Source organism: Triturus cristatus, chromosome 5_1 (assembly GCF_964204655.1).
Source record: "Triturus cristatus chromosome 5_1, aTriCri1.1, whole genome shotgun sequence".
NCBI classification, from domain to species: Eukaryota; Metazoa; Chordata; class Amphibia; order Caudata; family Salamandridae; genus Triturus; species Triturus cristatus.
The window spans coordinates 509,584,162-509,611,222 of NC_140587.1; the positions used below are offsets into that span (position 1 = coordinate 509,584,162).

Sequence of the window (27,061 nt, forward strand, 5' to 3'; positions counted from 1 at the left end):
GTTTTTATTGATTGTGCCCGGTCCCACCCAGGCACCACAATATGTGCTTAATTTGAGGGCAGCACAGGGAGCCTCCCTTGGCTTCCCTTGTTAGCTCCCCGCCAGGCTGCCGTCCATCTTTACTGACGTAGGAGCATGCAAGAAACTAGTCCACTACCTGCCTTTCCCCTTTCTCTTTTTTCTTGTCCTCTGGTGATCCTCTCATCTTGTCTAGGCACATACATCCTGTTCTTCCCCTAACTGGTCATTAGAGGGTGTAAGGGAATCAGCTTCCCAGGTTGTGGAGAGACACACTGATCCTGGGAACACCTGTAGGCAGAGTCCTTAGACAATTAGAGCATCAGGGTGCTTGTCCTTCTAGTTGCCCATAGTGCTGCTGATGTCCAGTTCCAGTGTCCGAGCCCCACAACAACCCTCTCTTCATTCTTTTTGAATGGGATGGAAGGTTCTAGAAGCCAGTCACCCCTGGCCAATCCTAGGGTGCCACATTACCTGTCCACCTGTCTCAACCCTCCTGCACAGACAAGACCGTGCCATCAAGAAGTCACTGGCCACATCTCCTCTGGGGGCCACAGCTCTGCCCCTTGCTGACATCACCGCCATGGCCTTTCCCACCAAAACCTCAAAGAGGACCCCCCTCCTGTGTTGGCTCCAGAGGTCTTGGCTTCCTCCTTTTTTCAGAGGGACTAGGCTGTCCCAAACCTGGTACAATGTGACAGTAAATTAACGGATGCAGATTTTCTTCCCCATCACTTCCTCCTCCGGAGCGGAGTGAAGCATTGTTAATTGCTTCTTTTGAGTTCCCTCTGCTGGGGAGCAATGTAATTAACTTGGCTTAGCAGGTTGACAAAAGGCATGGGCTCTGATCCTGAGCTGAGCCACAGAAATCTGAGAATTTTGCCAGACCAATAAGGTGTACATATATCTGCTTGGGAATTACATAATCAATCTTGGCACACATGTTTCGCCCCAGTATGATGTCTTGCTGTACTCTGTAGGCCAAAGAGAAGCAAAACTCTAAGACAGATTTACCCCTCTATGTATAATAAAGTGTCACTCCAGACAATACAGCAAACCATTCTGACTTTTCCTGAGAGTACACTAATATTATAAGGCTTACCCAGGTCAATATCTAACAGCGCAGAGTCTCCTCTGTGCCAGGCTACCTGAGAGCAGTTACCGAGCTTTGTACAACTGTAGTCTCACACACACAGACCTCACATGTGTGCACATGTATGTGCATGTGTTAACATGTAACCATTCAAGTGCCTCTTACCCATGCTGCTTTGCGGCAGCTTACTTTAAAATGTGTACACTGGGGGGCGTGGCCAAGATGGCGGATAAGTAGGATGTGCTTGCTCGTTGCTACATCCTACCGTCTGGGCGCTGCCGCTATAGGCTTGTGTAGCAGGCCAGGAGCGGTGTCAAAGCTCATGATTTAGCCCCCCCCCCACCCTTACCCCCGGCGATAAATCTGAGCCCTCGTCGGCCCCAGCGAGCAGTGGGGAAGCAGGGAAATCGGCACCCACCCGAGCAGTCCGGCTGGCCTCGAGTGACGACGGGCCTGGGATCAGCAAGAGTGCGGTGCTCGACCGGCTCCCTGGAAGCGGGGGCGGCCATGCCCAGTGCTAGCTTCCTGGAGTGAGCAGGAACACGTAGGACGGCCCAGAGTGAAGAGTGAGCGCCGAACAAGCTGCCAGCGGAAGAACCGCGAGGCGAAAGGAAGAGAGATTCCTAGCGGAGGGAGGCGCAGTTGGCTCCTAGGTGAAGGTTTGAGCGCCGAGCGTTGACTGCCTTGCAGACTGAAGCGTTCCTGTGCTCCGGTGCCTGCCGAGAGTCCGGATAGCCATTCCAGCACTTTGGGGAAGGTGAGTGTTGTTTCCTCCCCCCGACCACGCACTGGCATACGCCTGCTCCGGGAGGCCCGAACTTTCGGCTAGGCCTCAAGGTCATGTGAGACATGGCTAGGATGCTGGCTGGGAAGCCCTCCCGTCCCACTACTGACTCAAATAAGCTCAAATATATTTAAAGCGCCGCTCACAACACTCCTGAGCGGGCCGGCTTGTGAACTCATGACAGGTCACACAGATATAAGGCCGTCGGCGATGGTGTGGATATGAGGCTGGAGAGGGTACCTTAATTTGCACACTGTGAGGCGGCTGACAGCACTTGGGAAGAGAAGGGCAGTGAGATCTGGCCCACAGCAGGAGCTGTTTAGACACCTGCAAGTGCTGAGACACCGACAGGCCACCAAGATAGCAAATGGAGACCTGGGTCCTGGGTTCAAGTATAGATGCATAGGAGCAAGGAGAACACTTCCCCCCTCCTACGCAGGCCGGGAACCAAATAGCAAGGCCTAACCGGAGGCCCCCCTTTTAGAGGCCATAACTGAGTTTCTGCCCATGACCACTAGAGCTATCTGCCCTTCACAAACTGGTCGAGGGGGGTAGCCACGAATTCAGGGTCCACCTACGAATTAGCTGACCTAGAAAAGGGAGAAGCTACCACACAAACCCTGACGGAGCTGAAGTTTGCTCTTGCGAGGAAAGCAGCTGAAACCGAGCTTTCCCTGGGCGGTTGAGATCGTACATAGGGGTCGGGAGACTGGAGAGAGCCGGGCAGGAGTGATCCGGGAGAACCACGCTGAATATTGACCGACATCGAGAGAGTACCTCACCTAACTAAGCAAAAGACACGGTCTACCCTCGAAATGGCTACAAATAAAAAGAAGAAGGAGCGCACTGTTAAGGATCTCCTCCTTAAGTCCGACGCTGGCAGCACAGACGGGGGCGCCGTAGGCCCAGAGGTGGGGAAACTAGAAGCCCCGGTGACACGTGCTTTTCTCGAGACATCGTAAAGAAGGAACTGGCTCAGGAGATTCGAAAGATTCAAAGGGACCTGGACTCCGTGGGCGACCGGGTGGACACACTGGAGACACAGGCATCCACTAGGGACGCAGCTCGATCAGGAGGTCCTCCGCCTACAAGACCAGCATCTGGATCTCCAGGCACATGTTGAGGACCTGGAAAACTCACCGAAATAATATCCGAATCCGAGCGGATCCTCGGGTGGGGAGTGGTCAGACATTGAAGCATACGTGGCAGATCTCTTTTGCTTCCTCTTGGGTGCCCTATCAGGCCAACAAATTAAACTGGACCGCACGCACAGGGTAGATCCAGCGAGAGCGACACCAGCCCCACCCCCGGATATTCTCTCATGTGTCCACGATTTTCAACTCAAAGAACAAATCCTCCATGAGGCTTGAGATAAGCAACCCATTGAGATGTATATCAGATCACTGCGGGAGGCCAGGCAGCTGCTGAACTTGACTGAGGATGATCCGGGGGCTTCTGCCCAGACAGACTCTAAAAATAGACCTCCGAGAGCAGGAAGGTGGCAGAGAGTGGGTCGGACCACGCTACATCACTGGCCGGACCTTGAAACTATCGCCAAAAAGAGAAAGACGGACATTGCTACCCTAGAGGGAGACACCCTTAATGCAGAATGATACCTGCCTGATCATGCCCCCGGGGTATATGGGGTCTTGAGAACCTAAGTTGCGGAACCTCCTGTTCCTTCAAAGTGCTTGGGCCTGGGTGGGACTGGGGGACGGAATGGGTCCTGCTGACATCTCATGCCTATTCATTGGGTCCTCCACCCAGGACTATTGTACTGTTTCTCAGTTATGTTTATCTTTGTTTGACATGGTGGGGTGTTTCTTAGTCCTCCTCCTCCCTCAAATTTACTTCCTAATGCCCACAAAAACTCATCAGAAATTAGAGTGTAGGCGCACAAATGCCTGTCCACCCGCAAACTGGTTGGGCCTCATGATCTCTAAGAAGCACACAATTAAATATAGCGAAACATAAACCCAGTCACATGACTACAACTCTCAAAATTATCACACTGAAGAGCCTTAACAATCTGGTTAAAAGACGGGCTATTCTTACGTATCTGAAGAATACAGACGCACATATTTGTCATCTCCAAGAGACGTACCTTTTGTTAAAGGACGTTTCCAGACTAAAAGCTAGGGCGTTTTCTCAGCAACTTTTTTCGTCCCACTCCACTAAGATAGCGGGTGTGGCCATTCTAGTTTCGTCTAAGTTTCAGGGTAGAGTTGACCCCAAGCGAGCTGAGATTAAGGGTAGGTTGCTGGCACATACATTTACATTGGGCTCCCACTCCTTCACCGTGGGCACAGTATACGCTCCAAACGAGGCTCAAGAGAAATTCCTTCTAGAGGTGGTGCTAGACTTACCCAAATCTCCCAACAGATCACTGGTTATAGAGGGAGACTTCAACTTAGCCTTTGATAAGGAGGTGGACAGATCAGGCCAGCATTCTGGGCAGACTAGATCCCTTACTCTAGAGGGACAGAAATACCTGACAAAGGCCCGGTTGACTGATATATGGAGAGTTCACCACCCCCAGGACAGGTAATATACTTTTTATTCACATCCTCAGAAGACCTATGCTAGAATGAATTACCTCCTAACCACTAGCATGATAACCCAGCAGACACACCAGGTAGAGATACTCCCTTGCACAATATCTGACCACTCAGCAGTATGTATGTCGGTGGCCTTTACTGGCTCTCAGACCGCGCCTCGTCTGGAGGCTCAAGGAGACCTTGCTCCAACACCCCATGGTTGTACAGAGGATTACGAAGGCAATAGGAAACTACCTTGCTATCAATGACACTCCTGACATCCCTATTGCAACACTATGGGACGCCCGGAAGGCGGTAATCAGGATAGAATTTATAGCCATCACCTCGTTCGACAATTAAATTCAATGGGAAAAAAGGGAGCAACTCATCACAGAGGTAAGAGAGTTAGAACGTGTACACCAGAGGACAGGCGCTCCAAGGGTCTGGAGACAGCTTAAGGCAGCACAAACTCAACTGGCAGGCCTGGACATTGATAGGGCAGAATACGCTGTGTTACGACTTAGTCATTTCTTTTACACGGGGAACAGAGGTGGGAGACTGTTGGTTAACAGGTTAAGGGTGCAGGGACAGACCTCTAACATACCCACAATTCATGATCACACTGGGCAAGAGCAGACATCTGACCAGGACATTGCAGAAACCTTCGGGCAATATTATGCGACCCTATATGGGGCGCATCAACTTCCAGATGACTGCCCTGCTCAATATCTGCATGGAGTGAAGACAGCCAACTTAACATCTAATCAAGCGGAGGACCTTGACTCACTGATCAAGTTAGAAGAGGTAATCTCAGCTATCTCCATATTAAAACCACTTAAATCCCCATTTTATAATACTTTCTGTGCTTTACTAGCTCCAATACTGGTGAGGGTATACAACACAATTGGGATCTCCTCCCCCATACCGTCCACGATGCTGAAGCCATTGGTTACAGTCAGGGTAAGGATAAACAACATTGTGTGCCCTATCGCCCTATCTCCCTCCTTAACATGGACCTTAAATTGTTCACTGGGATTTTTGCGCAGCGACTCTCCCCCTGTCTTCCGGGGTTGATAGACCCAGATCAGTTGGGCTTTGTGCCAGGTCACCAGTGCTCCAATAATACTAAACGCCTCCTGCACAATATAGACAAGGCCGAGCGCTTTGATACAGAGTGCATGATTTTTTCCATAGACGCTGAGAAGGCTTTCGATAGAGTGCACTGGCCCTACCTTATAGCAACCATGCAACATTTCAGTCTGTCAGAGAGATTCATAAGTTGGGTCCTCAGAAGTTACACCAACCCCAACTGCCTCTGTTCGTGTGAATCGCCTTACCTCGGAACCCTTTCCTATTCAACAAGGAATGAGACAGAGTTGTCCCCTCTCACCACCTTATTTGCCCTTAACGCGGAGCCTATGGCCCAAAAGGTCCAGGATAATCCATTAATATCTGCAGTAATGTTTGGAGGTGAGGAACATAAGATTAGCTTATATGCGGACTATGTGGTTGCTACCTTAGAACCTTATGACGGAGCTGGACAGCTTTACGCAAGCATCAGGATTCAAAGTCAACATCCATAAGTCTCAGGCCCTTGATCTGTCCCTCACTCCTGACACACTAGAGACACTTAAACACACTCATCTTCTTCAATGGGCCCAAGAGGCCATCCCCTATTTAGGCATTCAGCTCACACCTAGCATACAATGCACCACCTCCTTGAATTACACGTTACTACTACGACATAAAGGACTGCCACCGCAGATGGAGACCACACTCATTATCTTGGTTATGCCGCCTAGCGGCGGTTAAGATGACAATCTTACCAAAGATATTATTTTTATTCCAGACCCTCCCACTGGCCCCTCCCTCGGGAGTATTGCACTCCATGCAATGAGACTTAAAGTGCTTTTTCTGGCGCGATCAACGACCTAGGCTGCATAGGGAACTATGTTACAAGCCCCCAGCTGAATGGGGTCTGGGGCTCCCAAACCTGCAGGAATGCTACTGGGCAGTACAGTTGAGGCCTCTAGTAGAGTGGTCAAGGCCGGAATCAGAGAAGCACTCGCTGTTCATGGACAGAGCCCTAGCTAGACAGCCCCTATGGGGAGTCCCCTTTCTTACTAAATTGGAGCGGCCGCACAATTACTTATCAAAGGTCACGCACTCAACGCTTTCAGCCTGGGATAGACATTCCCCTCCTCTATCATGCCCATTGCACAGAACCCTGCGTTCACCCCCAGTCTCGACACAACTGTATTTGACCAATGGACAAAAGAAGGCCAACGGTCCATAGGTAATTTCTCCCGCACACAACAGAATCTTCCAGAGAAAGAACGTTTCTACTTTCAACTGTTTACAATTCGGCACTGGGTTATGCAGACAGAGGTACGATGTCAGAACTCTATAGATTTCTCAGACGACCCCCGGGACAGATAAATCTCCCAGACAGCTCAGATGGGAGGGTGAGCTAGGAAGGACTCTCTCGCAGAAAGAGTGGTTGGACATATATTAAAGAGCCCGTCACACGGCACGTAGTGTGGCGAGCATAGAAACTGCAATACCTATTGGTACCTCACTCCACTAAGGCTCCATAGAGGTAATCCGCCTCAAACTCCTCAGTTGGAGAGCATGTGATTCGCTGGGTACATATAACTCACTTGCTATGAGAATGCCCTCAAATATCGAGGTTCTGGTCGCAAGTGTTAAATTACATTGACGCCCACCTTGACACTCAGCTTCCTCGTTTTCCTGCCTATACTATGTCGGGGCTTCCCAACCCCCTCACCTTTCCACTTAGATCACGGAGGGGTCGACACAGTGCATCAGTGTTAGGTGCGACCTTCCAAAATACCCTATCTCACTGGGGGACGACTACCCCGCCCACATACCTGGGTTGGCTGCACAGGCTTTGGCTTATCCTGGGCATGGAAAGAATCTCTCTCTCACTCTCTAACCCAGGGGCCTCATTTCAGGATCTTTGGAAACCTTGATACTATGGCACCTAGCTGACCGACCGCACACAACACCACAAGAAGAAGAGACACAACAGCGGTTGCAGGTTACAACAGGCTAGAGGTTGCTAGCCGAGGTGTGAGCCCAGGGGCGTGTAATATGGGGTTCCTTATCACAGAGGGAGGGAGAGGAGGGGGGAGGGGTTTTTGTTCATTTTTCTGTTCTTATATTAAAGCCAGCCCATTGATGGGGCTCATGGCAATATCCACAGAATGAAGTGTATTGTGGTTTGTTGTCTGGTTATCATAAAAGTCAATAAAGAAATGTAAACATAAAATGTGTACACTAGTGGTAAACACGTGCCGTCCATTTACCATGTTATTATCATGAGTGAGACACTAGTTGTGAGGCTCACCCACAATATAAACCAGGTGATCCAAAAATGAAAAATTCAGGTAGATTAAATCGGCAGAACCCATTACAATACATATAACTATCAATTAAGTAGTCCTCAGGGAAACGGTGCTTATCAAACTCGTTGAGAGCCCATCTCATGTTGGCATCTTGCCTTGTCTATAGTGTCCCTTCTATTCCAACTCACCTTATTTTTTACTTTATTTACAGATGAGATCTATACAACAAGGTTTTAAATGCTGCTGCCTTTATGCAAATTTCTTGATTTTGTGCTTCTAAGAATGCCTCAGGAGGATATGAAGATCCATCAAGACATGATTTATTTCACTCTATCACACATTCATCGTGGCATGAACTGTTTTGTCAAGAAACCATTGATAGGACTCTCCTGCACACAACTCTGTTTGCTCCTCATCTCACTCAGGAGCAAATGTTTTTGTCTCAAACGGCTCATAGAGATGAATATTTTTACTTCAAACTTTTACTTCGAAGTTCAAGCCATTTGCCTCCTAGATGAGCAAAAATCCTTCCTCTCCTAGACATGAAGTCCTACTGGTTAGGGATTCCTCCCTTTTGGTAACCAAAAGGCTATTGCTACACTAAAGGCGATTGCTACACTGTACTTGGTGGCTCTTGCTAGTGTGGCAAAGGAGACAGTCGCCTTCAGGGGACAGACAGGGAACGGAGAGAGAGGGAAATTTGTGTATGGACGAGGGTAGACAGTCAATCTGTAATTCACCTTGATATAAAACAGTGGTCACTACAACAGCACTGGTAATAACAACCTCAGAAACTAGATGAGGGTTCCACATTTTGATTCAAAGATGCCAATTAAACAAGTGTGCCTACTCCAGATATTGCAAAGATTAACCACAGTGCCAGTAATCTTATAGACCAACAAGAAAAGGTATAGCATATAAGGAATATCATTATGAGTTCGCTGCTCTGGCTGTGATAATTCCACATCCCCGAAGTTAACAACATCGTAGGTCCCATTATTTTCACGGGTCTGGAATGAACAGGGTTATTTAAAATGAAGTCTGAGAATTCCTATAAGAAAATTGGAATTACCAAAGGAATCAGTAATTCTCAGTCTGATGCTGATGTACCTATTTAATATCAATATCAATTTTGGTGTCAGTAAACATGACTTAGGCTTGACTTATTTGTGATTCACTGTTGAATTTACAGTAGTAAGTTACACGTATCCGTGGAAAAAGGTTTTATGAATCTGGTCCATTGTTCTATATTAATATATTGATGACAAAACCAGACAGTTTTATGGTTGTAGGATTACAAGTGGGCTCACCTGATATGAAATGTTTCATAGCAAGAACAAATGTTTCAAAAGCTTGTTGGCAACCAAAAAGTGAACACTTTCTTCTTGTGTGTATTTTTTAGGTTTCACCAAAGCATACTTGCACCGTGGGAAGCGGGGAAGGCAAGCCACCACCACACACAGTAATGTCCTCTCCACCAAGAGCAGTAATTGGACTGAGGTAGGAAATCGCCCATTGGAAACATTTGCTAAAGCATCATGTCGTTTAGGCTAAAGCTAAACAAATATCTATAATTTTGCCTAACACATCTTAATTGTAAAAATTGTCTTAGATGTTGTTGCTATGTTTCAGTGATTGTTTCCGCCTGGTTGTATTATAGCTTGCTCTGATTCTTGTTTGTGCCACAGTCTTGTGAAACATAAAAATTAAGTTACATCCATTAGTATAAAAATAAGGAGATTCGGATAATTTCTCCTAGAGCCCTGGTGGATTCTCTAACAGACACCAGGCACAGTGTCCTCAATTATACATCTCGTAGACCTTGTTTTAAGGTCTTTTTATGGGAATCATCACTACCAAAAGCTACTTCTTCAGGGCTAAAATGCAATAAAAACATTGGTAAATAAATTGAACATTATAACAAATTAAATAAATACATTTTAATAATAAGGTGCCTCCAAATCCCTCTTTACATGTTAGTATATTTACTTCCTAAAAATAATAAGCATCTTTCCATTACCGATGCATAGGGAACCACGATATTTAGGAAAGGCATCCAAAACTGAATATTAAATCAAAACATTGTCACAGGAAAGCATTTGCAGTACATAGTTTCTGTGTATTGAAGATCTCACTGCCTCTACATATGTAGGTGCCTATTTGTGCATTTCTGCTACTTTCCCATTTTAAAATCTAGCTTCATTTAGAAGTGGGTCTCAAGTGAAACAAGTGAGGGCAACAATTGGTGCCTCCAAAGGAACACTACTAGTTATCAAAATGTAGTCATATATGAATGTAGCCATAGTTACAAATGATTACCATTGTCCCTAAAGTATGCCCAATATATGGCAAATGTTTTGAGTTTTGGAGATAATCAAGAAAGCATATTATTGATGGGGAATATAGCAATCAAGAAAACATATTTGTGAATATAGCATTGAGTTAATACAGAGTCTAGGCAACTTAATTTTAGCCACTTTGATTTGATTAGCTATGTCATTGATGGTTAGGGTTATCAGGCCTGAGCGAGTTTGTGATTGGAAGCCCCACGATTCACAAAATCACAGGGTTTGTGACTGCCAAATAGGCATTTCGCAATGTACATAACCCATTTTACGATTTAGAAAAGTTGAGTTTTACGATAGGTTTTGCTACCCATATCCAATCGCAATTTGTAAGGAGTGTAAATGGGGAGTTCCTTTCAAATTGCAATCCAATATGGTTTCTGTTAATGGTTGGCAAGCGCATTTCCACTCGCAAGCCATTGACTAGTTGCCAACTCCTCAGAGGAGTTGGGAGCTAAATTGCAAATGGAAAGGGCTCCGTATCGGACCTTTTCCTCTTTAAGAATCGTTTTAGCGGTGGTCCACAGGATGCTTTCCTGTTTGGGAATGGAAACACAGGGTTGGTGATCTATTGTCCCTTGCAGGCCACCATCTCTGTGTATGTAGACAATCATATGGAGTCACAAATTACGACCTACCTAATTAATATACCTTAGGAAGGTCATTCTGCAAACCCCTATGAACGGTGATTTTGTGATCTGGCCTAATAGTATATTTGTTGATCTGCAAATAGTCGGTTCACAATCTGTGACCATTTTTAGGTCTTGCCTACGCAGCGTGCATGCGCTGCATAGGAGAGACCTTTAGTCAACGACACAGCTTTGACGGCCAAAAACGTTCCATTGTCTTCAATGGCAATGCGTGCACGTGTGGAGATTCACTTGCGGGCGCGAGCGGCGCCATATGGTGGTGCCATATGGTCGCATTCATCGCGCCTTGCTGCTCGCTCCCGCAAGGGAATCGCGTAGGCCCCCTCCCCTGCTGCCGCGCAAGCCGTGCGCTTGTGCTGGTTTTATCTTTTCCAACTCATTGCAACTATGCCCAGCATGTGTAAAGTGCAGCAGAACTGGTTCAACTGCGACGGGCTCTGAGGTGGTGAGCACTCTTGAAAACACTGTGTGGTAAATTGGGTACACCTAAACTTTGCTCGATTTTAAGGGACAAGAAGCAGGCATTACAAAGTGGCAGGCAAGAGGGGTTATAAACATGAACACAAGTGATTGTGAAACTGGTAAATTAGGTCTCTCTATGTTCTGATGCAAGGCCCAGTGAGGAGTGGGGGGCGTCTGTGGGTGAGTGTATGCCTGTTAGAATGGTGTCTATGGAGCACCCACACCCCGCCGGTCTATAATCTGCAGGTATTCCCCTACACAGGCTCACCACAGACAAGCAATGTATCTGTTCCTCGGAAGGGCCAGCATTCGTCCTGCATTAGTAAGAGCCACTGCATGAAAATCATTCATGCCGAAAGGCTGCAGAAGGGTGCGCTGGGAATGTCCACGGATCTGGACTCATACTTACAAGGATCTATGGCGTCGGCCACCCTGGGACTCAGAAAACATCTGTCCACATCATCACATGAACCTGACACATCTCAACCTGCTTTCAGTTCTAACTTAGCTGCTGGCTGCAGCTGAGGGTTGTCCATCACCATTCACCAGCACTTAGAATCACAAATTGCACTTTCGGGACCTATCATGGTTTCACCCTTATTCTCTCCGGCCTAACTCTCTAATCAGCCCCTCTTTGTCTCTCTTCGGCCCTCTCTCTCTCTCTCTCTCTCTCTCTCTCTCTCTCTCTCTCTCTCTCTCTCTCTCTCTCTCTCTCTCTCTCCCCTCTCTCTCCAGTGCCCTGTCCCTCCCTGGCCCCACTTTCTCTCTCTAGTCCCTCTGTCTTCAGTTCCCTTGTGTCCTTCTCCCCCTCACATATCTCTCCGGCCCCTCTGTGTCTCTCCAGCATCTCTCTGAATCCCTCGAGCCAATCTCTGACTCTCTACAGCCTCTCACTGCAGCCCCGCTGTCTCTCTCTCGTATCCATTCCCTGTGCTCCAATAGGCCTATTCTATACCTGACCCCTCGGTCCCTCTCCCCATCACTCCACGTTGCCCAGTCCCACCCCCCATTGCACGGCCCAACTTTCTGTCCCTCCCGTTGCACCAGGCATTCACTCCATCCCTCCTCTTTGCCCCGATCACTCTCCTGTCCCTCTTCATCGCACTGGCCCCTCATCTCTTCAAATTGATTATGTCAGCACTTAAAGGCACAATTCTATGCCCTGGTAAGGTTACATGCTTCTGACATTGCACTTTCTAAGTGTAACATTCAAAAAGCTGTCAAAGGTCATTAAATCACAGATACTAATTCAATACTACAATACTAAATAAATTAATAAAAAGATCCCCATCCCTGTGGCTTACCTGATGCTCATCTGTTGAGGAAGTGGCCTTACCAACAAGCTCTGCTTACTGTAGCAGGTTAGCGGTCTTGCTATCCTGCAATGTCCGGAAGTATGATACACCACATCCTCTGGCCAGACGTTGCCGGAGGAGATAAAACAAGCATTGGCATAGCCAATAGGTCTCGCCTTTGGGACCTTATAAGTATTTAGTTTTGTAGCACAATATCCTTGGCGCAACTACATCAACTGTTGCATGGCTAAAGACTTATAAGGTCCCAAAGTTCGAGATCTATTGGCTATGCCAATGCTTGTTTACAAATGGACCCTAAGTAAATCAGGTCCATATTTCTATTAAAAAAACTACTAGTGGTATTGATCGGTTCAGGAGCACGGTCAAGAATATGAAAAAGCTTGAATGTATGTGTTTTGTTAATTTGTTATACACAGCTTGATTCTGGGTTTGGATTTAATAAACCTCATTGAAACCTAAACATCACAGTGAAAATGTCAAATTTGCTTTGGGGTTAGAACCCAAAGAGCATTGTCTCAGAAAAAGTGTAGTAGAGTCCACTAGGCTTTTCTGCAGATTCCCCTATTGAAACATGGTAAATGCTGCACGCGTTGCTTTTCCGATGTAATGCATCCTAACTATTTTTGCTACATCGTATTTGGAGGTATGGTTAGCTCATGAAAAACTGTAAAAGTGACTAGGGGCTAGAGAGAAAACCCCATTCTCCCCATTGTACTTGTTGTGAAACTGTGATTTTGGAGACCCTGGTACCTGGTACTTCTCTTTTCAGTTTTACAAATCTATAAGTATCTCTTGAGCGTTATCCAAAACCCTTGGAAGAAAAACCAGAAGGATTATCCCCATAAAGTATAATGAGTTCCTTACTCCTAGTGAACATAATGTAAACCAGTAAAGCCTGACCAATAAAAGGCACATGAGAAAAGAGTGCTCAGGGAGAGGAGTAACAACTCTCAGGAAGCCATTGGTTCAAAATGGACTGTAGACTAGCCTATCAGCATGTCTTTAGAGTATTAATCTTTGTATAATTTTATCTTTACTATGAGAGGAAGGCAATTGTCCAAATGTTATTGCAAGACTGAGCTTGTCGGGTAGTTCCTACTAATCCGTAGGATCTGCTCATTTGTTGGACAACATAAACCAAGGGCTTGGTGTCTAGACTGATTCCAGACACCCCCAGCAGAATAAATTGGCCCATACAACAGCTAGCTCACAGTAAGCCCCCCTAACCTTACTAGGCAGAGTATGGTTTCTGGCAACCAATGAACATGACAACCCTGACCCCTCAGGGATCGTAGAAACAGTACTGAACCTTTCTCTCAATCACTTGTGCTCACTTATTCTCAGAGAGTTATACAGAGAATACACAGTGTGATGTGTTCAATATATTTATTGAACCAACGCTATTCTTGTATAAAATACGTGTGCTGCAATAATTAATAGACAGAAGCAGATAAAAGTGATTACGAGCACCAAAAGCGTAAATAGTAGATATAGTTCTACCATGGTACTAAAACGGTGTGTATATATGCAGGCATATAAAACAAGGCAGTAATTGAGCGTACTATTCAAACCCTACTCTAAATGCATCTAGAGTGTGGGTGGGTGTATAGGCAAGAAGACCCCAAGGGATGATCCAACCTGATGGGAGAAAATGAAGGACCTTCAGTGTCGGCTGAAGTGCCTCCTCTACCAATCTATCAGGATGCTTATCTTTTATAATAGAAAGCAGCCTTACGATGTGCATATAGATTAGTGATGTTATGGATATAATAATATCCACATTTGTAAAGCGCGAACAATCACCCGTAAGGGTCTCTATGCGCTGGGGGCCATCGGGAAGATTAAGCAAGCTATTGCCTAGAGTCACATAGTGCTGGGCTACTCTGCCGCCGGCGCTGGGGATCGAACCGTGATCCCCAGATTCCGGAGTCAGTCGCCCTGGCCGCAGCGCCACACCTCTTCCCTTAGATAGCCCTGTCACCCTGTGGACGAAGATAGAGATGACATTTGTACATAGTGCGAAAAGAGACCTTGTACATGATGTTCAGGGCATTGTGATAATGTTGTAAGAAGCTAGGAGTGTAAACAAGTTTAATTTCCGAGAAACTAATCCAACATTGTCACGCACGCAAATATGTGCAAAAGTTCATGTCTGAAATGTTAGTGCGAGGACAATGTAAAAAATAAGCTTCCTCGCTGTATGGGCCTAACCCGGGAATATAACAAGCCTAGAAGGCAGACAAACCTTCCTATCTCCACTAGCAAACCAGTTTCATTGATCAATATGGCATGTTAATTTCTCATTTTTGAAATCTTCCTCATCAGAAAGACGGACCCACCTTTGCTTGTTGGAGGAAAAAATCCTAAAATTGCAGAATCTCAGGTTCACCAGATGAGTCTCTTCTGCCAGATCATTTAACAGAAAATGCCCACAATTTTCCAGTGCTTCGAAAGTATTTAACTGCCTCAGTCTCTACAGGGATTGTTAAAACAAATCATGTTCCCTCTGGCCCTGCAAGGCTGCAAGGTATCACCCCATCTCTCTTATAGAGTTAAGTTCATGGAGGGTGGTTGTGACAACAGTTCCTCCCAGGTTGACAATGCATCAGGTCCAACATATTTGTCTTACAGATGGTTCAAATGAGCATACCTTTCCTCTCCACCCCAGCCACAATTCCTCCCACACCAGAGCTAATTTTACATGAGCCCCTGTTCATTCTGCTGCATGGGGTCAGTTGTTGCTCTCCAAGGGTGCCACCAAGAAGATGCCAGACTCAGAAAGAGGAGGGGGTTGTTACTCCTGCTGTTTCCTTGTTTTGAAGAAGGACGGGGGCTTCAAAACTATTCTGGACCTTGGGTCTCTGAATGCCTTCATTCTGAAGAACAAATTCAAAATGCTCACGCTGGCCCAGATCCTGTATGCTTTGGGCCTCAGCAACTGGATGGTGTCCTTAGAACTGCCTGACATGTATTTTTATATACACATCCTGCAGTCCCATAGATGTTATCTGTGGTTCAAGGTAGACCTGGAACATTTTCAGTTTGCTGTGCTTCCCTTTGGCCTCACCAGCACTCCTCGGGTATTCACGCTCCTCTCTTCAGAGGTCGCGGTTATCAGTATTTCCGTAATATGTTATTGAAGGGGGGCTCACCACAGTCTTCCCTAGATCATCTCCAACACTGCCGCAGCACTCCTAACATCATTGGGGTTCAATATTAATGAGCCAAAGTCCCACCTAATTGCTTCAAAGAGACTTTGATTGATTGAGGTAATCATGAACACTGTGGAGTTCAGGGCTTTCTCTCTCCCACAAAGAGCCCAGAGGATTTGAGCTATGATCCTGGTGTTTCAGGGTCATGGAGAGAGTGGCTCTTAAGTTTCTTGGCCTCTTAGTCTCATACCATATGCCAAGTGGTACATGCGTGCTGGAATTTGAAGTTCCAATGGGCCAAGCATCAAAGCAATCTAAATGATGCTATCCATGTATCAGAAGAGATGGCTTGAGTTTTGCAAACACATTAGGTCCAAAGCCAGGTCCCTATCCCTTCCCCACCCAGAGCTGACTCAGCCCTGCTGGGCAGAGATCAGGGAACTCTAGTGGAGAGCTATTTCCACATCAATCTGCTGGAGTTATGGGCTATGTATCTGATTCTGTAAGCCTTCCTGCCATCTACAAAGAAGAGTTTGGTACAGTTTCTCAAGTAGTACTGCAACCAGCAGGGTGGCATGGGGTCTGGTCTTGTGTTGGAAGGCTCTGCATCTCTGCTGGCAGTTGGAGCGCCAGGGCTTTTTCCTGATCACAAACCACCGGCAGGATCCCTGCATGCCAGAGAGGATGAATTGAACAGATGTTGTGGCAAAGATCACAAGTAATGCCTACATCCCGAGGAGGCATAAGACATCTTCCATCTGTGGGGAAAGACCTGCCTAGATCTTTTCACCACAGTGTTGAACGTTTTGCATGTTGGAGTTTTTGGCAAGAACCCTTGTTAGGTGATGCATTCTGGCTGGAATGTAACACAGGACTTGGGCATGCCTTACCACCTCTGCCTCTTCTGTCCTGAATTCTGAAAAAGATCAGAAAGACTGAGCTCAAGTCATCACTGATGCTGCAGATTGGGTCAGGAGAGTGTGGTACCCAAACCTTCTGCACATGAGCATCTGGTCTCTGATCAAGCTGCCACTTTGTGAAGACCTACTTTATGAGCAATAGTACAGGGTCTTCCAATAAATCTATGCAATCTACACCTACCTGCATGGAGACTGAGCAGCAGATATTGACTGAATTTGATTTGACACCTGAAGATCTGGATGACATCCTTGCAACCAGGGGCCCTTCCACGAACACCATTTATGCCTGTGGTGGTACAAATTTGTGGTCTGGTGTGGCATTCACAAGACTAACCCCTTACAATCAAAGCTGTTAACATTCTTTTGCTGGTTTTGTCTTTAGCCCAACAAGCCTTGCAGTTGGCATTATTAAAAGTTACTTGTCTTGACTTACGGCCTTTCTTCGTTTGCCAGACCAATCGTCCTAAATTAAGTTACAGCTTATGATGAGATTTACTAGAAGTTTAACACACAGGTTCCTTCCCAAACCATTTGTGATGCCACAATGGGAATTTAACTTGGTCTTGAAATTTCTCATGTGTATGCCGTTCGAACTGATGTGGAGCAGTTCACTGCTATTTCTGACCTTATAGACCATCTTCCTCATTGTAATTAATTTAACTCATCAAATGAGTAAACTTCAAGCCTTTTAAGTGCAACCACCCAACACCACCTTTTCCCCCGGGACAAGAGAATACTATTCCGAATTTTCACAGTCAATACTGAGAATGATGTACCACCCTGATTGACTCTGGCAAACCTGGGAATGCGCATAAGTCAGAGGTGGTTCGATCTCAGGAATCTCTCCTGTTGATACTGGCTGAGTCTATTTCTCAAGTATAGGGGGTTCTTGCCGGTGAAGGCTTTGAATGCCAGAGTCAGAACTTTAAATTTGATTCTTTTTGCCACCGGAAGCCAGTGAAGCTGCCTCAGATGCAATGAGATGTGATGGCGGAAAGGGACCCTGTGGATCAGCTTTGCGGCTGCATTCTGTATGATCTGAAGCCTTTGGATCAGATAGGCAGGTAGACCCATATAAAGGCTGTTTGCGTAATCCAGACGAGATGTCACAAGAGCTTGTATTACACTTTTTTTAGCGTGTCTCATCTGAAAGGAGGTGTATCGGTTTCCCAACTGATCTAAGCTTCAAGAAGCAGATAGAAGAAATCTGCCTGATCTGGGAGGCAAAGGAGAGATGATCAGAATTAAACAGAATCCCCAAGTTTCTGGCCTAGGATGGTGGATTCATTTAAGACAGCCACCAGAGGCTGGCAGAGGGAGGGGTCTTCTGGTTGAAGAAGATAATTTCTGTTTTTTCTGTTTTTAGTTTTAAAAAGTTTGAATCCATCCATTTGACAATGCCTTTAAGGCAGTATTTGAATTTAAAGAAGGCTGCCTCTGAATGCTCTCAGAACAAGAACAGCAGTTGCATGTCAAGTGCATAAGAGACAGCCTTCACTCCCCAGGATTCAACAAAAGTGGCCATGGGAGCTAGGTAGAGGATAAAGAGCAGAAGGCTAAGTGTGGAGCCCGGCGGCACCCCACAGACCAGGGGGTTTGGACGAGGACAGATAAGTCAAGCACTGTTCCAGAAAAGAACTAATCCAAGACAGGACTGTAGTCTGAAGATCCAGTAGGCTTAACCTATTCATCAAGGTGGCATGACCAACCGTGTCGAACGCTGCTGACGAGTCGAGCAAAACCACCATGACAGAGGAACCGCAGTCCTCAGCTTCTCTGACAGACTCAGCTACTTCCAGTAAGGCGGTCTCCAAGCTGTATCCAGCACGGAAGCAGGATTGAGTGTCATGCAGCAGACTGTTTGCTTCAACTAAGTATGAGAGTTGGTTATTTACCAACTTTTCCAGGATCTTCGCGGGGGCCAGCATTATCAGTGACGGACTGTGCAGGCAAGAACGGTGGGGCAGTAGGGCGGAGTCGACAGATGACGACACAAAAACATAAAAGTAAAAAAAATAGAAAACACTTACCTTGCGCACGCCGCATTGCCGATTCGGTGATGTGGCGGGCGCAAGGTAAGTGGGAGACCGTGAAACCGAGAAGGAGTGACTTTATTCCAGCCCCTGGAAACCACGAGCACTGTAGCACTTTAGCCCTGGTCCCTGGAGGACGCACAAAACCTCGCCAGCGGTCCCGCAGCGCGGGGACGCGCGCAGGGCATGCCCGGGCGAAGACCGGGCCAAGACGGGCCCGTCTACGCCCGTCATAGACCGACAGAGGCCGGGCTGGGCCACATCTCTGACATTTACAACCTACTAGTAAGGGGGCTTGTGGATGGGCTTATTATTTGTGTAAAGTCTTTGGACACTGGCGCTACTGTTTAAACTTTCTATTCTTGTAGCGTGTAATTGCGTAAGGGTACCTCATTTTTTCATAGTAACGATTTGATTGTGCTACTTTGAATATGGGGAAAAGGAAAATAGTGAGTACATTGAACAAGAAACCTACTAATGCAGGTGAGCATTCTCGCCAAACCTTACTTAATTATCTTACTGGAGCTGTAGGCGCTATTGAACGCCAGATCACTACTGTTGAGGAGGCTTTAAAGCCTGGGGGGGAGAACTGTTCCGCAGTGAAAACTGGTAACGATAACAACGAGACCCAGACAAGTGTTGCGGGTGGAAATGGCTGCGTAGTGGTTACTGTTGATCACTTGTCTGGTAGCGAGCAGGAACACGATGTATCGCAGCAACCGCCAAATAAGCGTGCCAGGAACCCGGACACTTGCCAGAGTACCATCGAGCTCTCAGGTCCCTTACCAGAAAAGCCCTCACCTAAAACCCGCAAAAGACCATCGAAAAGGGGAAAATGTACCCCAGTCACTAAAGTGGAAAACTGGGAAAAGTCTGTAGTTAGTTCTAATATGCGCAACCAGAGTGAGGTAGGGAAATTAAACGCCAAATTGGATGCTTTGGATATGTTTATTAGAGTAGGTTTAAACAACTTGACATCCAGATTAGACTCAATGGATGGTAAATTAGCTAAATGTCTGGATACTTTGTTTCCTTTACCACCTGATAGGACGATATTGCCTGGCCCTGATGAGAACGATGAGAATCCTAATATTAGCACCAAGCTAAACCATGCTGGCTCTGCGGCTGTTAGATATAATGCCCCTGGTAATACACTCCTCCTGGGGACTAAACAACTCCATTGTGTCGAGTCTGAGGTACATCTATCTGCCACTATACCTATTGTGCCTAAGTCGACCTTTACCTCATCCTCAGCAAATGCTAACTGTGTGACTACGTCCCATGGGAACCAACAGGTTGTACAGCTTGATTTACCACCAGCAGCCACACCGTATGTAGTGGTGTTAGTTAATGTTCCTATATTGGCACATGAGTCGGAAGAATCCTGGGAGAATTTGAGAAATAAATCCCTACAGTGGCTCGGCACTAGGACAGGATTAACAGAGAAGCTATTTGAGGAGTTTAAGATGGTAAGGAGAGTGGGAACGTTAGGGAGAGGGCCTAAAAAATCTCCAGGAGATTGTGTTGTACTGACATTTAAAACACCAACACTAGTGAGATTGATTTTGAATAGGCTTGGTGTTAGTCGCTTGGGTAATTCACACATTAGTGCCGACCCCTTAGGATACTTTTATCAACCGCCACCCAGGAACAACATTAGATTTAATCTGGTAAATTCTACCCCACATTACACGAGTCAGTTTAACATCCCAACCCAAACTCGATTTGATAGACTCAATTATCTTGAAGGAGTTGACTGACTGGGTCTGGGGGACTCTACTCGAGGCATAATAACTAGGGGAGCGGAGGATTGCTGCACTAAGGGTCATTTAAAGATGAGTTCTGAAGTCACAAAAATAGCGCAATTACCTAAGACGTCACCGGTAAATATAGAAGCGGTTGAAGATATTAATATAGAGGAGTTGCCCCATGCCCCATAATGCAATTGTACCATCGTTTGCCGAGGGCATTGAGGGGATTTGTGACAGTTCAGGGAAAAATGATAACTGGAAGATAGTGGTTTGGAACGTGGCTGGCCTGAAAACAAAAGTGGATAATAAAGTTTGGGTGGATTTTGCAAGCAAGTTTGAGATACTAGGCCTACAAGAAACATGGGTGGAAGAGCCAATCCATATGTGTGGCTTTAAAACATTCCATACCCCTGCAATTGGATCTACTCACGGCAGAGCTAAAGGGGGACTCTGCACCTATATTAGCAACCACCTAAACATCAGGAAAGTTGTATTAGTTACTAGCAATAATTACTACCAAGTTGTCAGTCTGGATATAAGTCAGACATCATGTGTGACAATAGTGAATTTTTATAATAATGCATCCGTGGCAATGCGGGAGGAAGTTTTTAGATCTTTGAATAAAGATTTAATTAACTCACAAACACAGGCAACCAAAGATGCTTTTGTTATATGGGGGGGGGACTTTAATTGCCCCCTATGCCCGATTATTGATAAGGGTACCTGTGGGTTATCATATGGTAAAGATATTAGCCCTCCGCACTTTTCTCATATAATACATGGAGACCTCTTGAATGACATAGCATTCTCCTGTGATGTGGGGTTTGCTAATAATCTTTGTACAACCGAGGTCCCATTTAACCCTACTTTCAACGGACGAGGTGCCTTTTCAACAATAGATTATATCTTGATATCTAGCAGACATTCCCCCCGTGTTGTGAGTTTTACTACCCTCGATATCGCTTTAAGCGACCACTTCCCAATAAGTATCGACATCATGGCACCTTATAAAGACCTTAATACTAAAGGTAGAGGCACGCAGTTTTTGACGAACATTACCCTGAGCAGGCAAAATGGTTTTGCATTGAAATGGACAAAAGTCGATCCGGAGGATTTTATTACAAAGTTAGTGAAGAGGTGTTATTATATGTTTCAAGCCTGCCTCAATGAAAATTCCTCCCATGAAGTAACTATAGATAACTTTTTGACTATTTCATCCCAAATAAAAGATATTCTTTGGATTAATGCTAAAAATAGTGTGAACCATCGTGAAGGGTGGTTTGATAATGCCTGTACTAAGGCTTACACATACCTTAAACACACACTAAAGGCGAACGTGAAGGACCAGGATCTTATTAGGGAAGCCAGAAGAAATTACAAGAAGACACTGACCGCCAGGAGGAATCATTTAAGAGAGGAAGCTTGGAATGCTTTGCATGAGGCTTCTATTGATCGGGATTCCTCTGCCTTCTGGAAGGCGGTTAATGCGCCCTTTTTGGCGGACAAATCTAAAGCCACTATTGAGATAGCTATCCCTGAGATAGAGTGGATTTCCCACTACTCAAAGCTTTATACTAATCAAATACTGGATACCCAGGGAAACTTGGTACATGAGGCTGCTGTGGACTCTACACCCATTTTTCAGGATTGTGGATTGACTTTTACTTTGTGTGAGGTTAATGTGGCTATATTGGCCAGTCTAGGTGGTAAGGCGCCGGGGCCGGACGGTATTCCGGTCGACCTTTTTAAAAATAATATGGATCTATGAAGACCACTTTTAACGTTACTTTTTAACGCATGTTGTTCTAGTGGGTTTTTACCATCCTGGTACGAATCTATCTTAGTCCCTATTTTTAAAAAGGGTGACAGATCAAATCCGGCCTGCTACCGCCCAATTTCATTATTGGACTCCACTGTTAAAATTATAGGGCGTGTGGTTTTGGACAGATTACATGTGTGGGCAGAAGATCATTCTATTTTAAGCGACTTGCAATATGGTTTTCGTAAGGGTTTAGGAACAACGGACCAGGGCTTAAATTTACATATCCTTTTAGACAAATATTCCAAAGCTAAAAAGGAAAGGCTGTTTTTGACTTTTGTTGATTTAACATCAGCATTTGACTGTGTAGTTCACGAAAAGCTTTGGCAGATATTAGAGGGGCTGGGGGTGGATAACCATATTATTTCTTTTTTAAGGCAGCTATACTCGGGGGCGAAGGCAAGGGTTCGTTTTGGACAGGGGGAGATTGCACTAAGCACTTTAGGGTTTCTAGAGGAGTACGGCAAGGCTGTGTCCTTGCCCCATTCCTATTTTCTTTATATATAAATAATCTTGAAGGTGTCTTAGTTAAGGAGTGCAGGGACCTGCCAATGGTAGCTACACGACCTATCCCTGCACTCCTTTATGCTGATGACGCGGTCTTGATGGCACGCACACCCGTTGGTCTTCAAAGGGTAGTAACTTCCTTCACAGATTTCATGACTAATTTGGGCCTCACAATTAACTGCTCAAAAACATTCTCTATGAAGTGTGGGACTGGGGCTATCAAAAAGAAAAACTCTGTTTATATTAATACTAGGGCAATAGAGTGTACAAAAACCTTCTCATACTTGGGGATAATATTCGACCAGTCAGGTTCTTGGAGTAGGGCCATTAAAGAAAGAAGGTTGTTATTTAGCAAATCATTAATGGCCCTAACCAATTTTAGTAGGAAATTGGGTAGATGCTCTCCGGGTGAACTGCTACGTATTTATAGAGCTTCATGTGTGGCGATTGCCACTTATGGGGCTGGTATCTGGGGATACGCCAATGTTAATTTATTACAATTGGCAGAAAACATCTTCCTCAGGTATCTTCTAGCAGTACCTGAGAGTACGTCAACTTTTGTTTGCCACACTGAATTGGGTCTGCCGTATATCGGGGATGTGATCAAGATACAGCCTGTTCTCTTGTGGCATAGGGTATGGACGACCGAAGAATCTGCTTTTAATCGCCAAGTTTTAAAGGATGCATTGGGCATTGATGGGGCAAAACACATAAGATGGTTGAAATATGTTAAAACTATTTTGTTTCAAATAGGCCATGTTGAATATTATAACGACTCATCTACTATGTGTAAGGTATCAAGGAAGGACCTTAAAAATACCTGCTTGTTATACATGAATGAAGTTAGATTATCAAGTGAAATGGCCAAGACTTCCGTGGTAGCACACCATCTTACACCTCGACAAATGTACAATCATATATTTTGTTAACAACTATGGATTATGACAGGTTTCTGTTGACACGTTTTAGATTAGATATTTTGCATCGATCTTTGAGTTTCCCGGAGGTAAATGATTGGTCCAGAACACTCTGTAATTGCCCATGTGATGATATATCAGCCCAGTCATCTATTCATATAATGTTTTTCTGCACATTTTATTCGAAGCCTAGGAAAACATGGATTATTCCTGTTCTAAAAAGACTGGGTCTGAGACAATGTCGACCAGCATTCTTGGCTTTGCAGTATTTGGATAATGTCTATATTATTGCCTCTGTAACTGTGTTTTTAAAAAATGTTTTTAGATGTCGTAAATCAATTGTGATGTTTTAACTAAGTTTTTCTATCTGCATTTATTGATTTTTATTCTTTTATTGTTAAAATCTGTGGAAATTTGGTGTGATATCTTAACTGTGCTTTTATGGTTATTTTTCTAATAACCGAATAAAGTTCTTTGAATTGAATTGAAGTGGCTTTCTTTTTTTTAAATTCTATTTTCCTTCGTCATCGTCTGTCGACTCGCCCTCCTTCCCGGCCTCATTGCCCAAATGGGCCTGAAGATGCTAAGCATCTAAAAAGGTCACACGTTAGTACTCAGAACACTGTCACCAAAGATTGTTCATTTTCTGCGTCTGAGGGTGTGGAAAGGTTAATAGATAAGAAATTGTTATCAGCTCATGGGTGGTGCTTATAGGTGGCTATGTTCTGTCACTTCCTGGGAACTGTAGTGTCAGCATAGAGCTGCACGGTGCCATCTAACGGTGCACGTTTTCGTGATCCAGTGTGGCACTGGTGTCTATTCTAAGGTGAGGAGACAAATTAATAAATGAATTCATTAACTAGATTCATTTTCATTTTAAAATGCTGGTGTAGAACTAGTTATACTGTTGCAATAATGGGGTCGAAGTCGTAGTAAATTACATTTCAAATGTACCTTAATGAATCAGCATCTGTCAATTTATAGTAGTGCTACTTTGAGATAGTGGACCTGTGTGTGGTAATATACAACTGCTCTGGATGTTACTGGTTCACTGTTTCTCCAATGTTGATAGTTCTGCAGAAGGCAGGCACGTCATTCCCAGTGCCCTGTGTCATGTGATGTAATTTACAGTGATATAATCGTAGGGTCAAAGGTCATGGAATTATACTTCTTGTGATATTCTACTGCTAGCTAATAATTTTGGCGCCTAACTATTTCGAAATATTTTTATTCACAAATTATTGATAAACCTGAGAACATGTTTGCCAGGTGTGTGCTGTTCATCTCTCCTCTCTTACTGTTTCCTTCATTGTATTGTTTCATTCCTTTGTGAATCAAGCAGTTGAACAAGTCCCTCACCTGCAGTCTTTATGATTGTGCTCCTGTATCTTTTTCCTTTTTTCACCATAGTCCTCTTGTCCAGCCCACAGCTTTGGTCTCTATCTCAGAACATTCTACATCTCTGTGGATGTGAAGTGACTGAGGTCCAAGGGCCACCGAGGATCTTTAGTTGATATGTGCTGAGGTTTTGGTCGGGCTGTTTCATAGCTTTTTCACATTTTGGGTTGAGCCTATAGGGTGGTTAAGGATGTACATTCGAAATAAGGGTACTGAGGACTAGGAAAAAATGAAAAGAGTATAAGCATTATCACGACAGGTGACTGGCATTTGTTCTTTGTTGGAATTGCACCCCAGGCATTCGCTCTGATGGAACAACACCTGTACACATCATTCTTTTTAACCAGATGTTATTTCTTTTTGACAGAAAACCTCGCGGTGAAGGCAAAAAATGCCGAAAAGTCTATGGTATGGAGAACAGAGATATGTGGTGCACTGCTTGCCGCTGGAAGAAGGCCTGCCAGAGGTTTGTTGACTAATAAACCAGGACCACCTGCCAGTGGGCAGATATTGCACCAGGACCCATTTCAAGCTGCACTTATGACAGACTGTTTCACTCCATGGCTCTTTTATCAAAGACTAATATAGCTTTGCAATTTAAAAACAGCACTTGGAGCCAAGAAGAAAAAGCACTTACATAGAAATGACTTTGAGGACGGAGAGAGCCAAATGTTTTTTGATTATGGAGCAGCTATTAGAATGGCTCATCTTTAGATACCTGCATAAATTCCTGATCCTTGAAACAAACTTTTTTAACCATCCTAGGAACATAGGAATTGTACATGAACATTTATAGCACTTAAGTCAAGTAGCAGCTCGTTCACTGGAATGAAGGCCCTTTTTAAAAGCTTTCTGACAAAAATGACATGTGGTTCGTTTGCAGCAGAGCAAAGTATAAGCTACAATTTTTTCAAAAGCATCCATTTTAAGACTGAACATCAAGACAGAATAATACTCTTAATATTAGTGGTCTTGCTTTAATTTTTCTATTTTTTGTACTTGGTTTTGAGCATTGGATTTCTTGGATTTCAAGACAAACTATGTGGAGTTGCGACTGATGCTGAAAATGTTGGTTATGTCTAAGGATGGATGGGATGATCACCAGCAGATCTCAGCAGGCTTTGGGACTCGGTTCAAGCATGGAAAGGACGGGTTGATTGACCATTGGTGAGAAAGGCGAAGAATGTCATTTGCACTACAATTATACTTCCTTTCCTGCTTTTTGGAAATAAGGCTTATCCTAGCAGCCACACAATCACTTCCTCTGTCACTGAACGCCTGTCTGAACCTCACTCTGCCGCTCTGATACTTTTATTTCTGTTTGAGAGGTCATCTGGATAATGACCAATTCAGAGTTTGGATAAGAAAATTCTGATAATTGTCTGAGCACAAAAGGGAGACAAAAACAAGAGGCTTGTTTCATTCCTTAACACCATGAATTTAGTTGTGGCAACAGGGCAACAGTTTCTGTGGACAGGCTCAAGCTGCAGAGATTCTACTTACTCCATGTGGAAAAATGATTCTGAGGCTTCCTGTCTAATGTGGCTTTTAGTGGGCTCTGTATCTTGATGGTCGCCTTGAGTTTTCCACAATTTTAAAAGTAGGTAAAGTAGAAAGATGTGCATAGTCCGTGTCTAGAGCCATAAGCTGCACATATTTGTACTGCAGGTCTCAATTCCATCTGGCACTTGATTGTCACATTTCGTGCTCCAAAATGTAAAGAGCATATTTTTTGACATATATATATATAATTCATGAAATACACATATAGTCAAGAGTACATAGGTATATATCTATATCTATCTATCTATCTATCTATCTATCTATCTATCTATCTATCTATCTATCTATCTATCTAATATATATATATATATATATATATATATATATATATATATATATATATATATATATATATATATATATATATATATATATATACCCTGCTCCCCAATGATCCAAAGAACAGCACTCCAGGTGGTGTATCCAAC

The 27,061-nt window shown here is 44.7% G+C and overlaps 1 protein-coding gene across 1 annotated transcript in view; it reads left to right on the forward strand.

Moving 5' to 3' along the window:
• The window catches only part of ZNF704 (zinc finger protein 704), a 679,439-nt gene extending 652,616 nt beyond the window's left edge, over positions 1–26,823 (forward strand). Inside the window, exons 8-9 of the mRNA XM_085605368.1 lie at positions 9,203–9,300; positions 25,438–26,823. Of these exons, the coding sequence (XP_085461494.1) occupies positions 9,203–9,300; positions 25,438–25,549 (210 nt within the window). The 3' untranslated portion in view covers positions 25,550–26,823. The remainder of the gene's footprint in view (positions 1–9,202; positions 9,301–25,437) is intronic.
• The last annotated feature ends 238 nt before the right edge of the window (positions 26,824–27,061 follow it).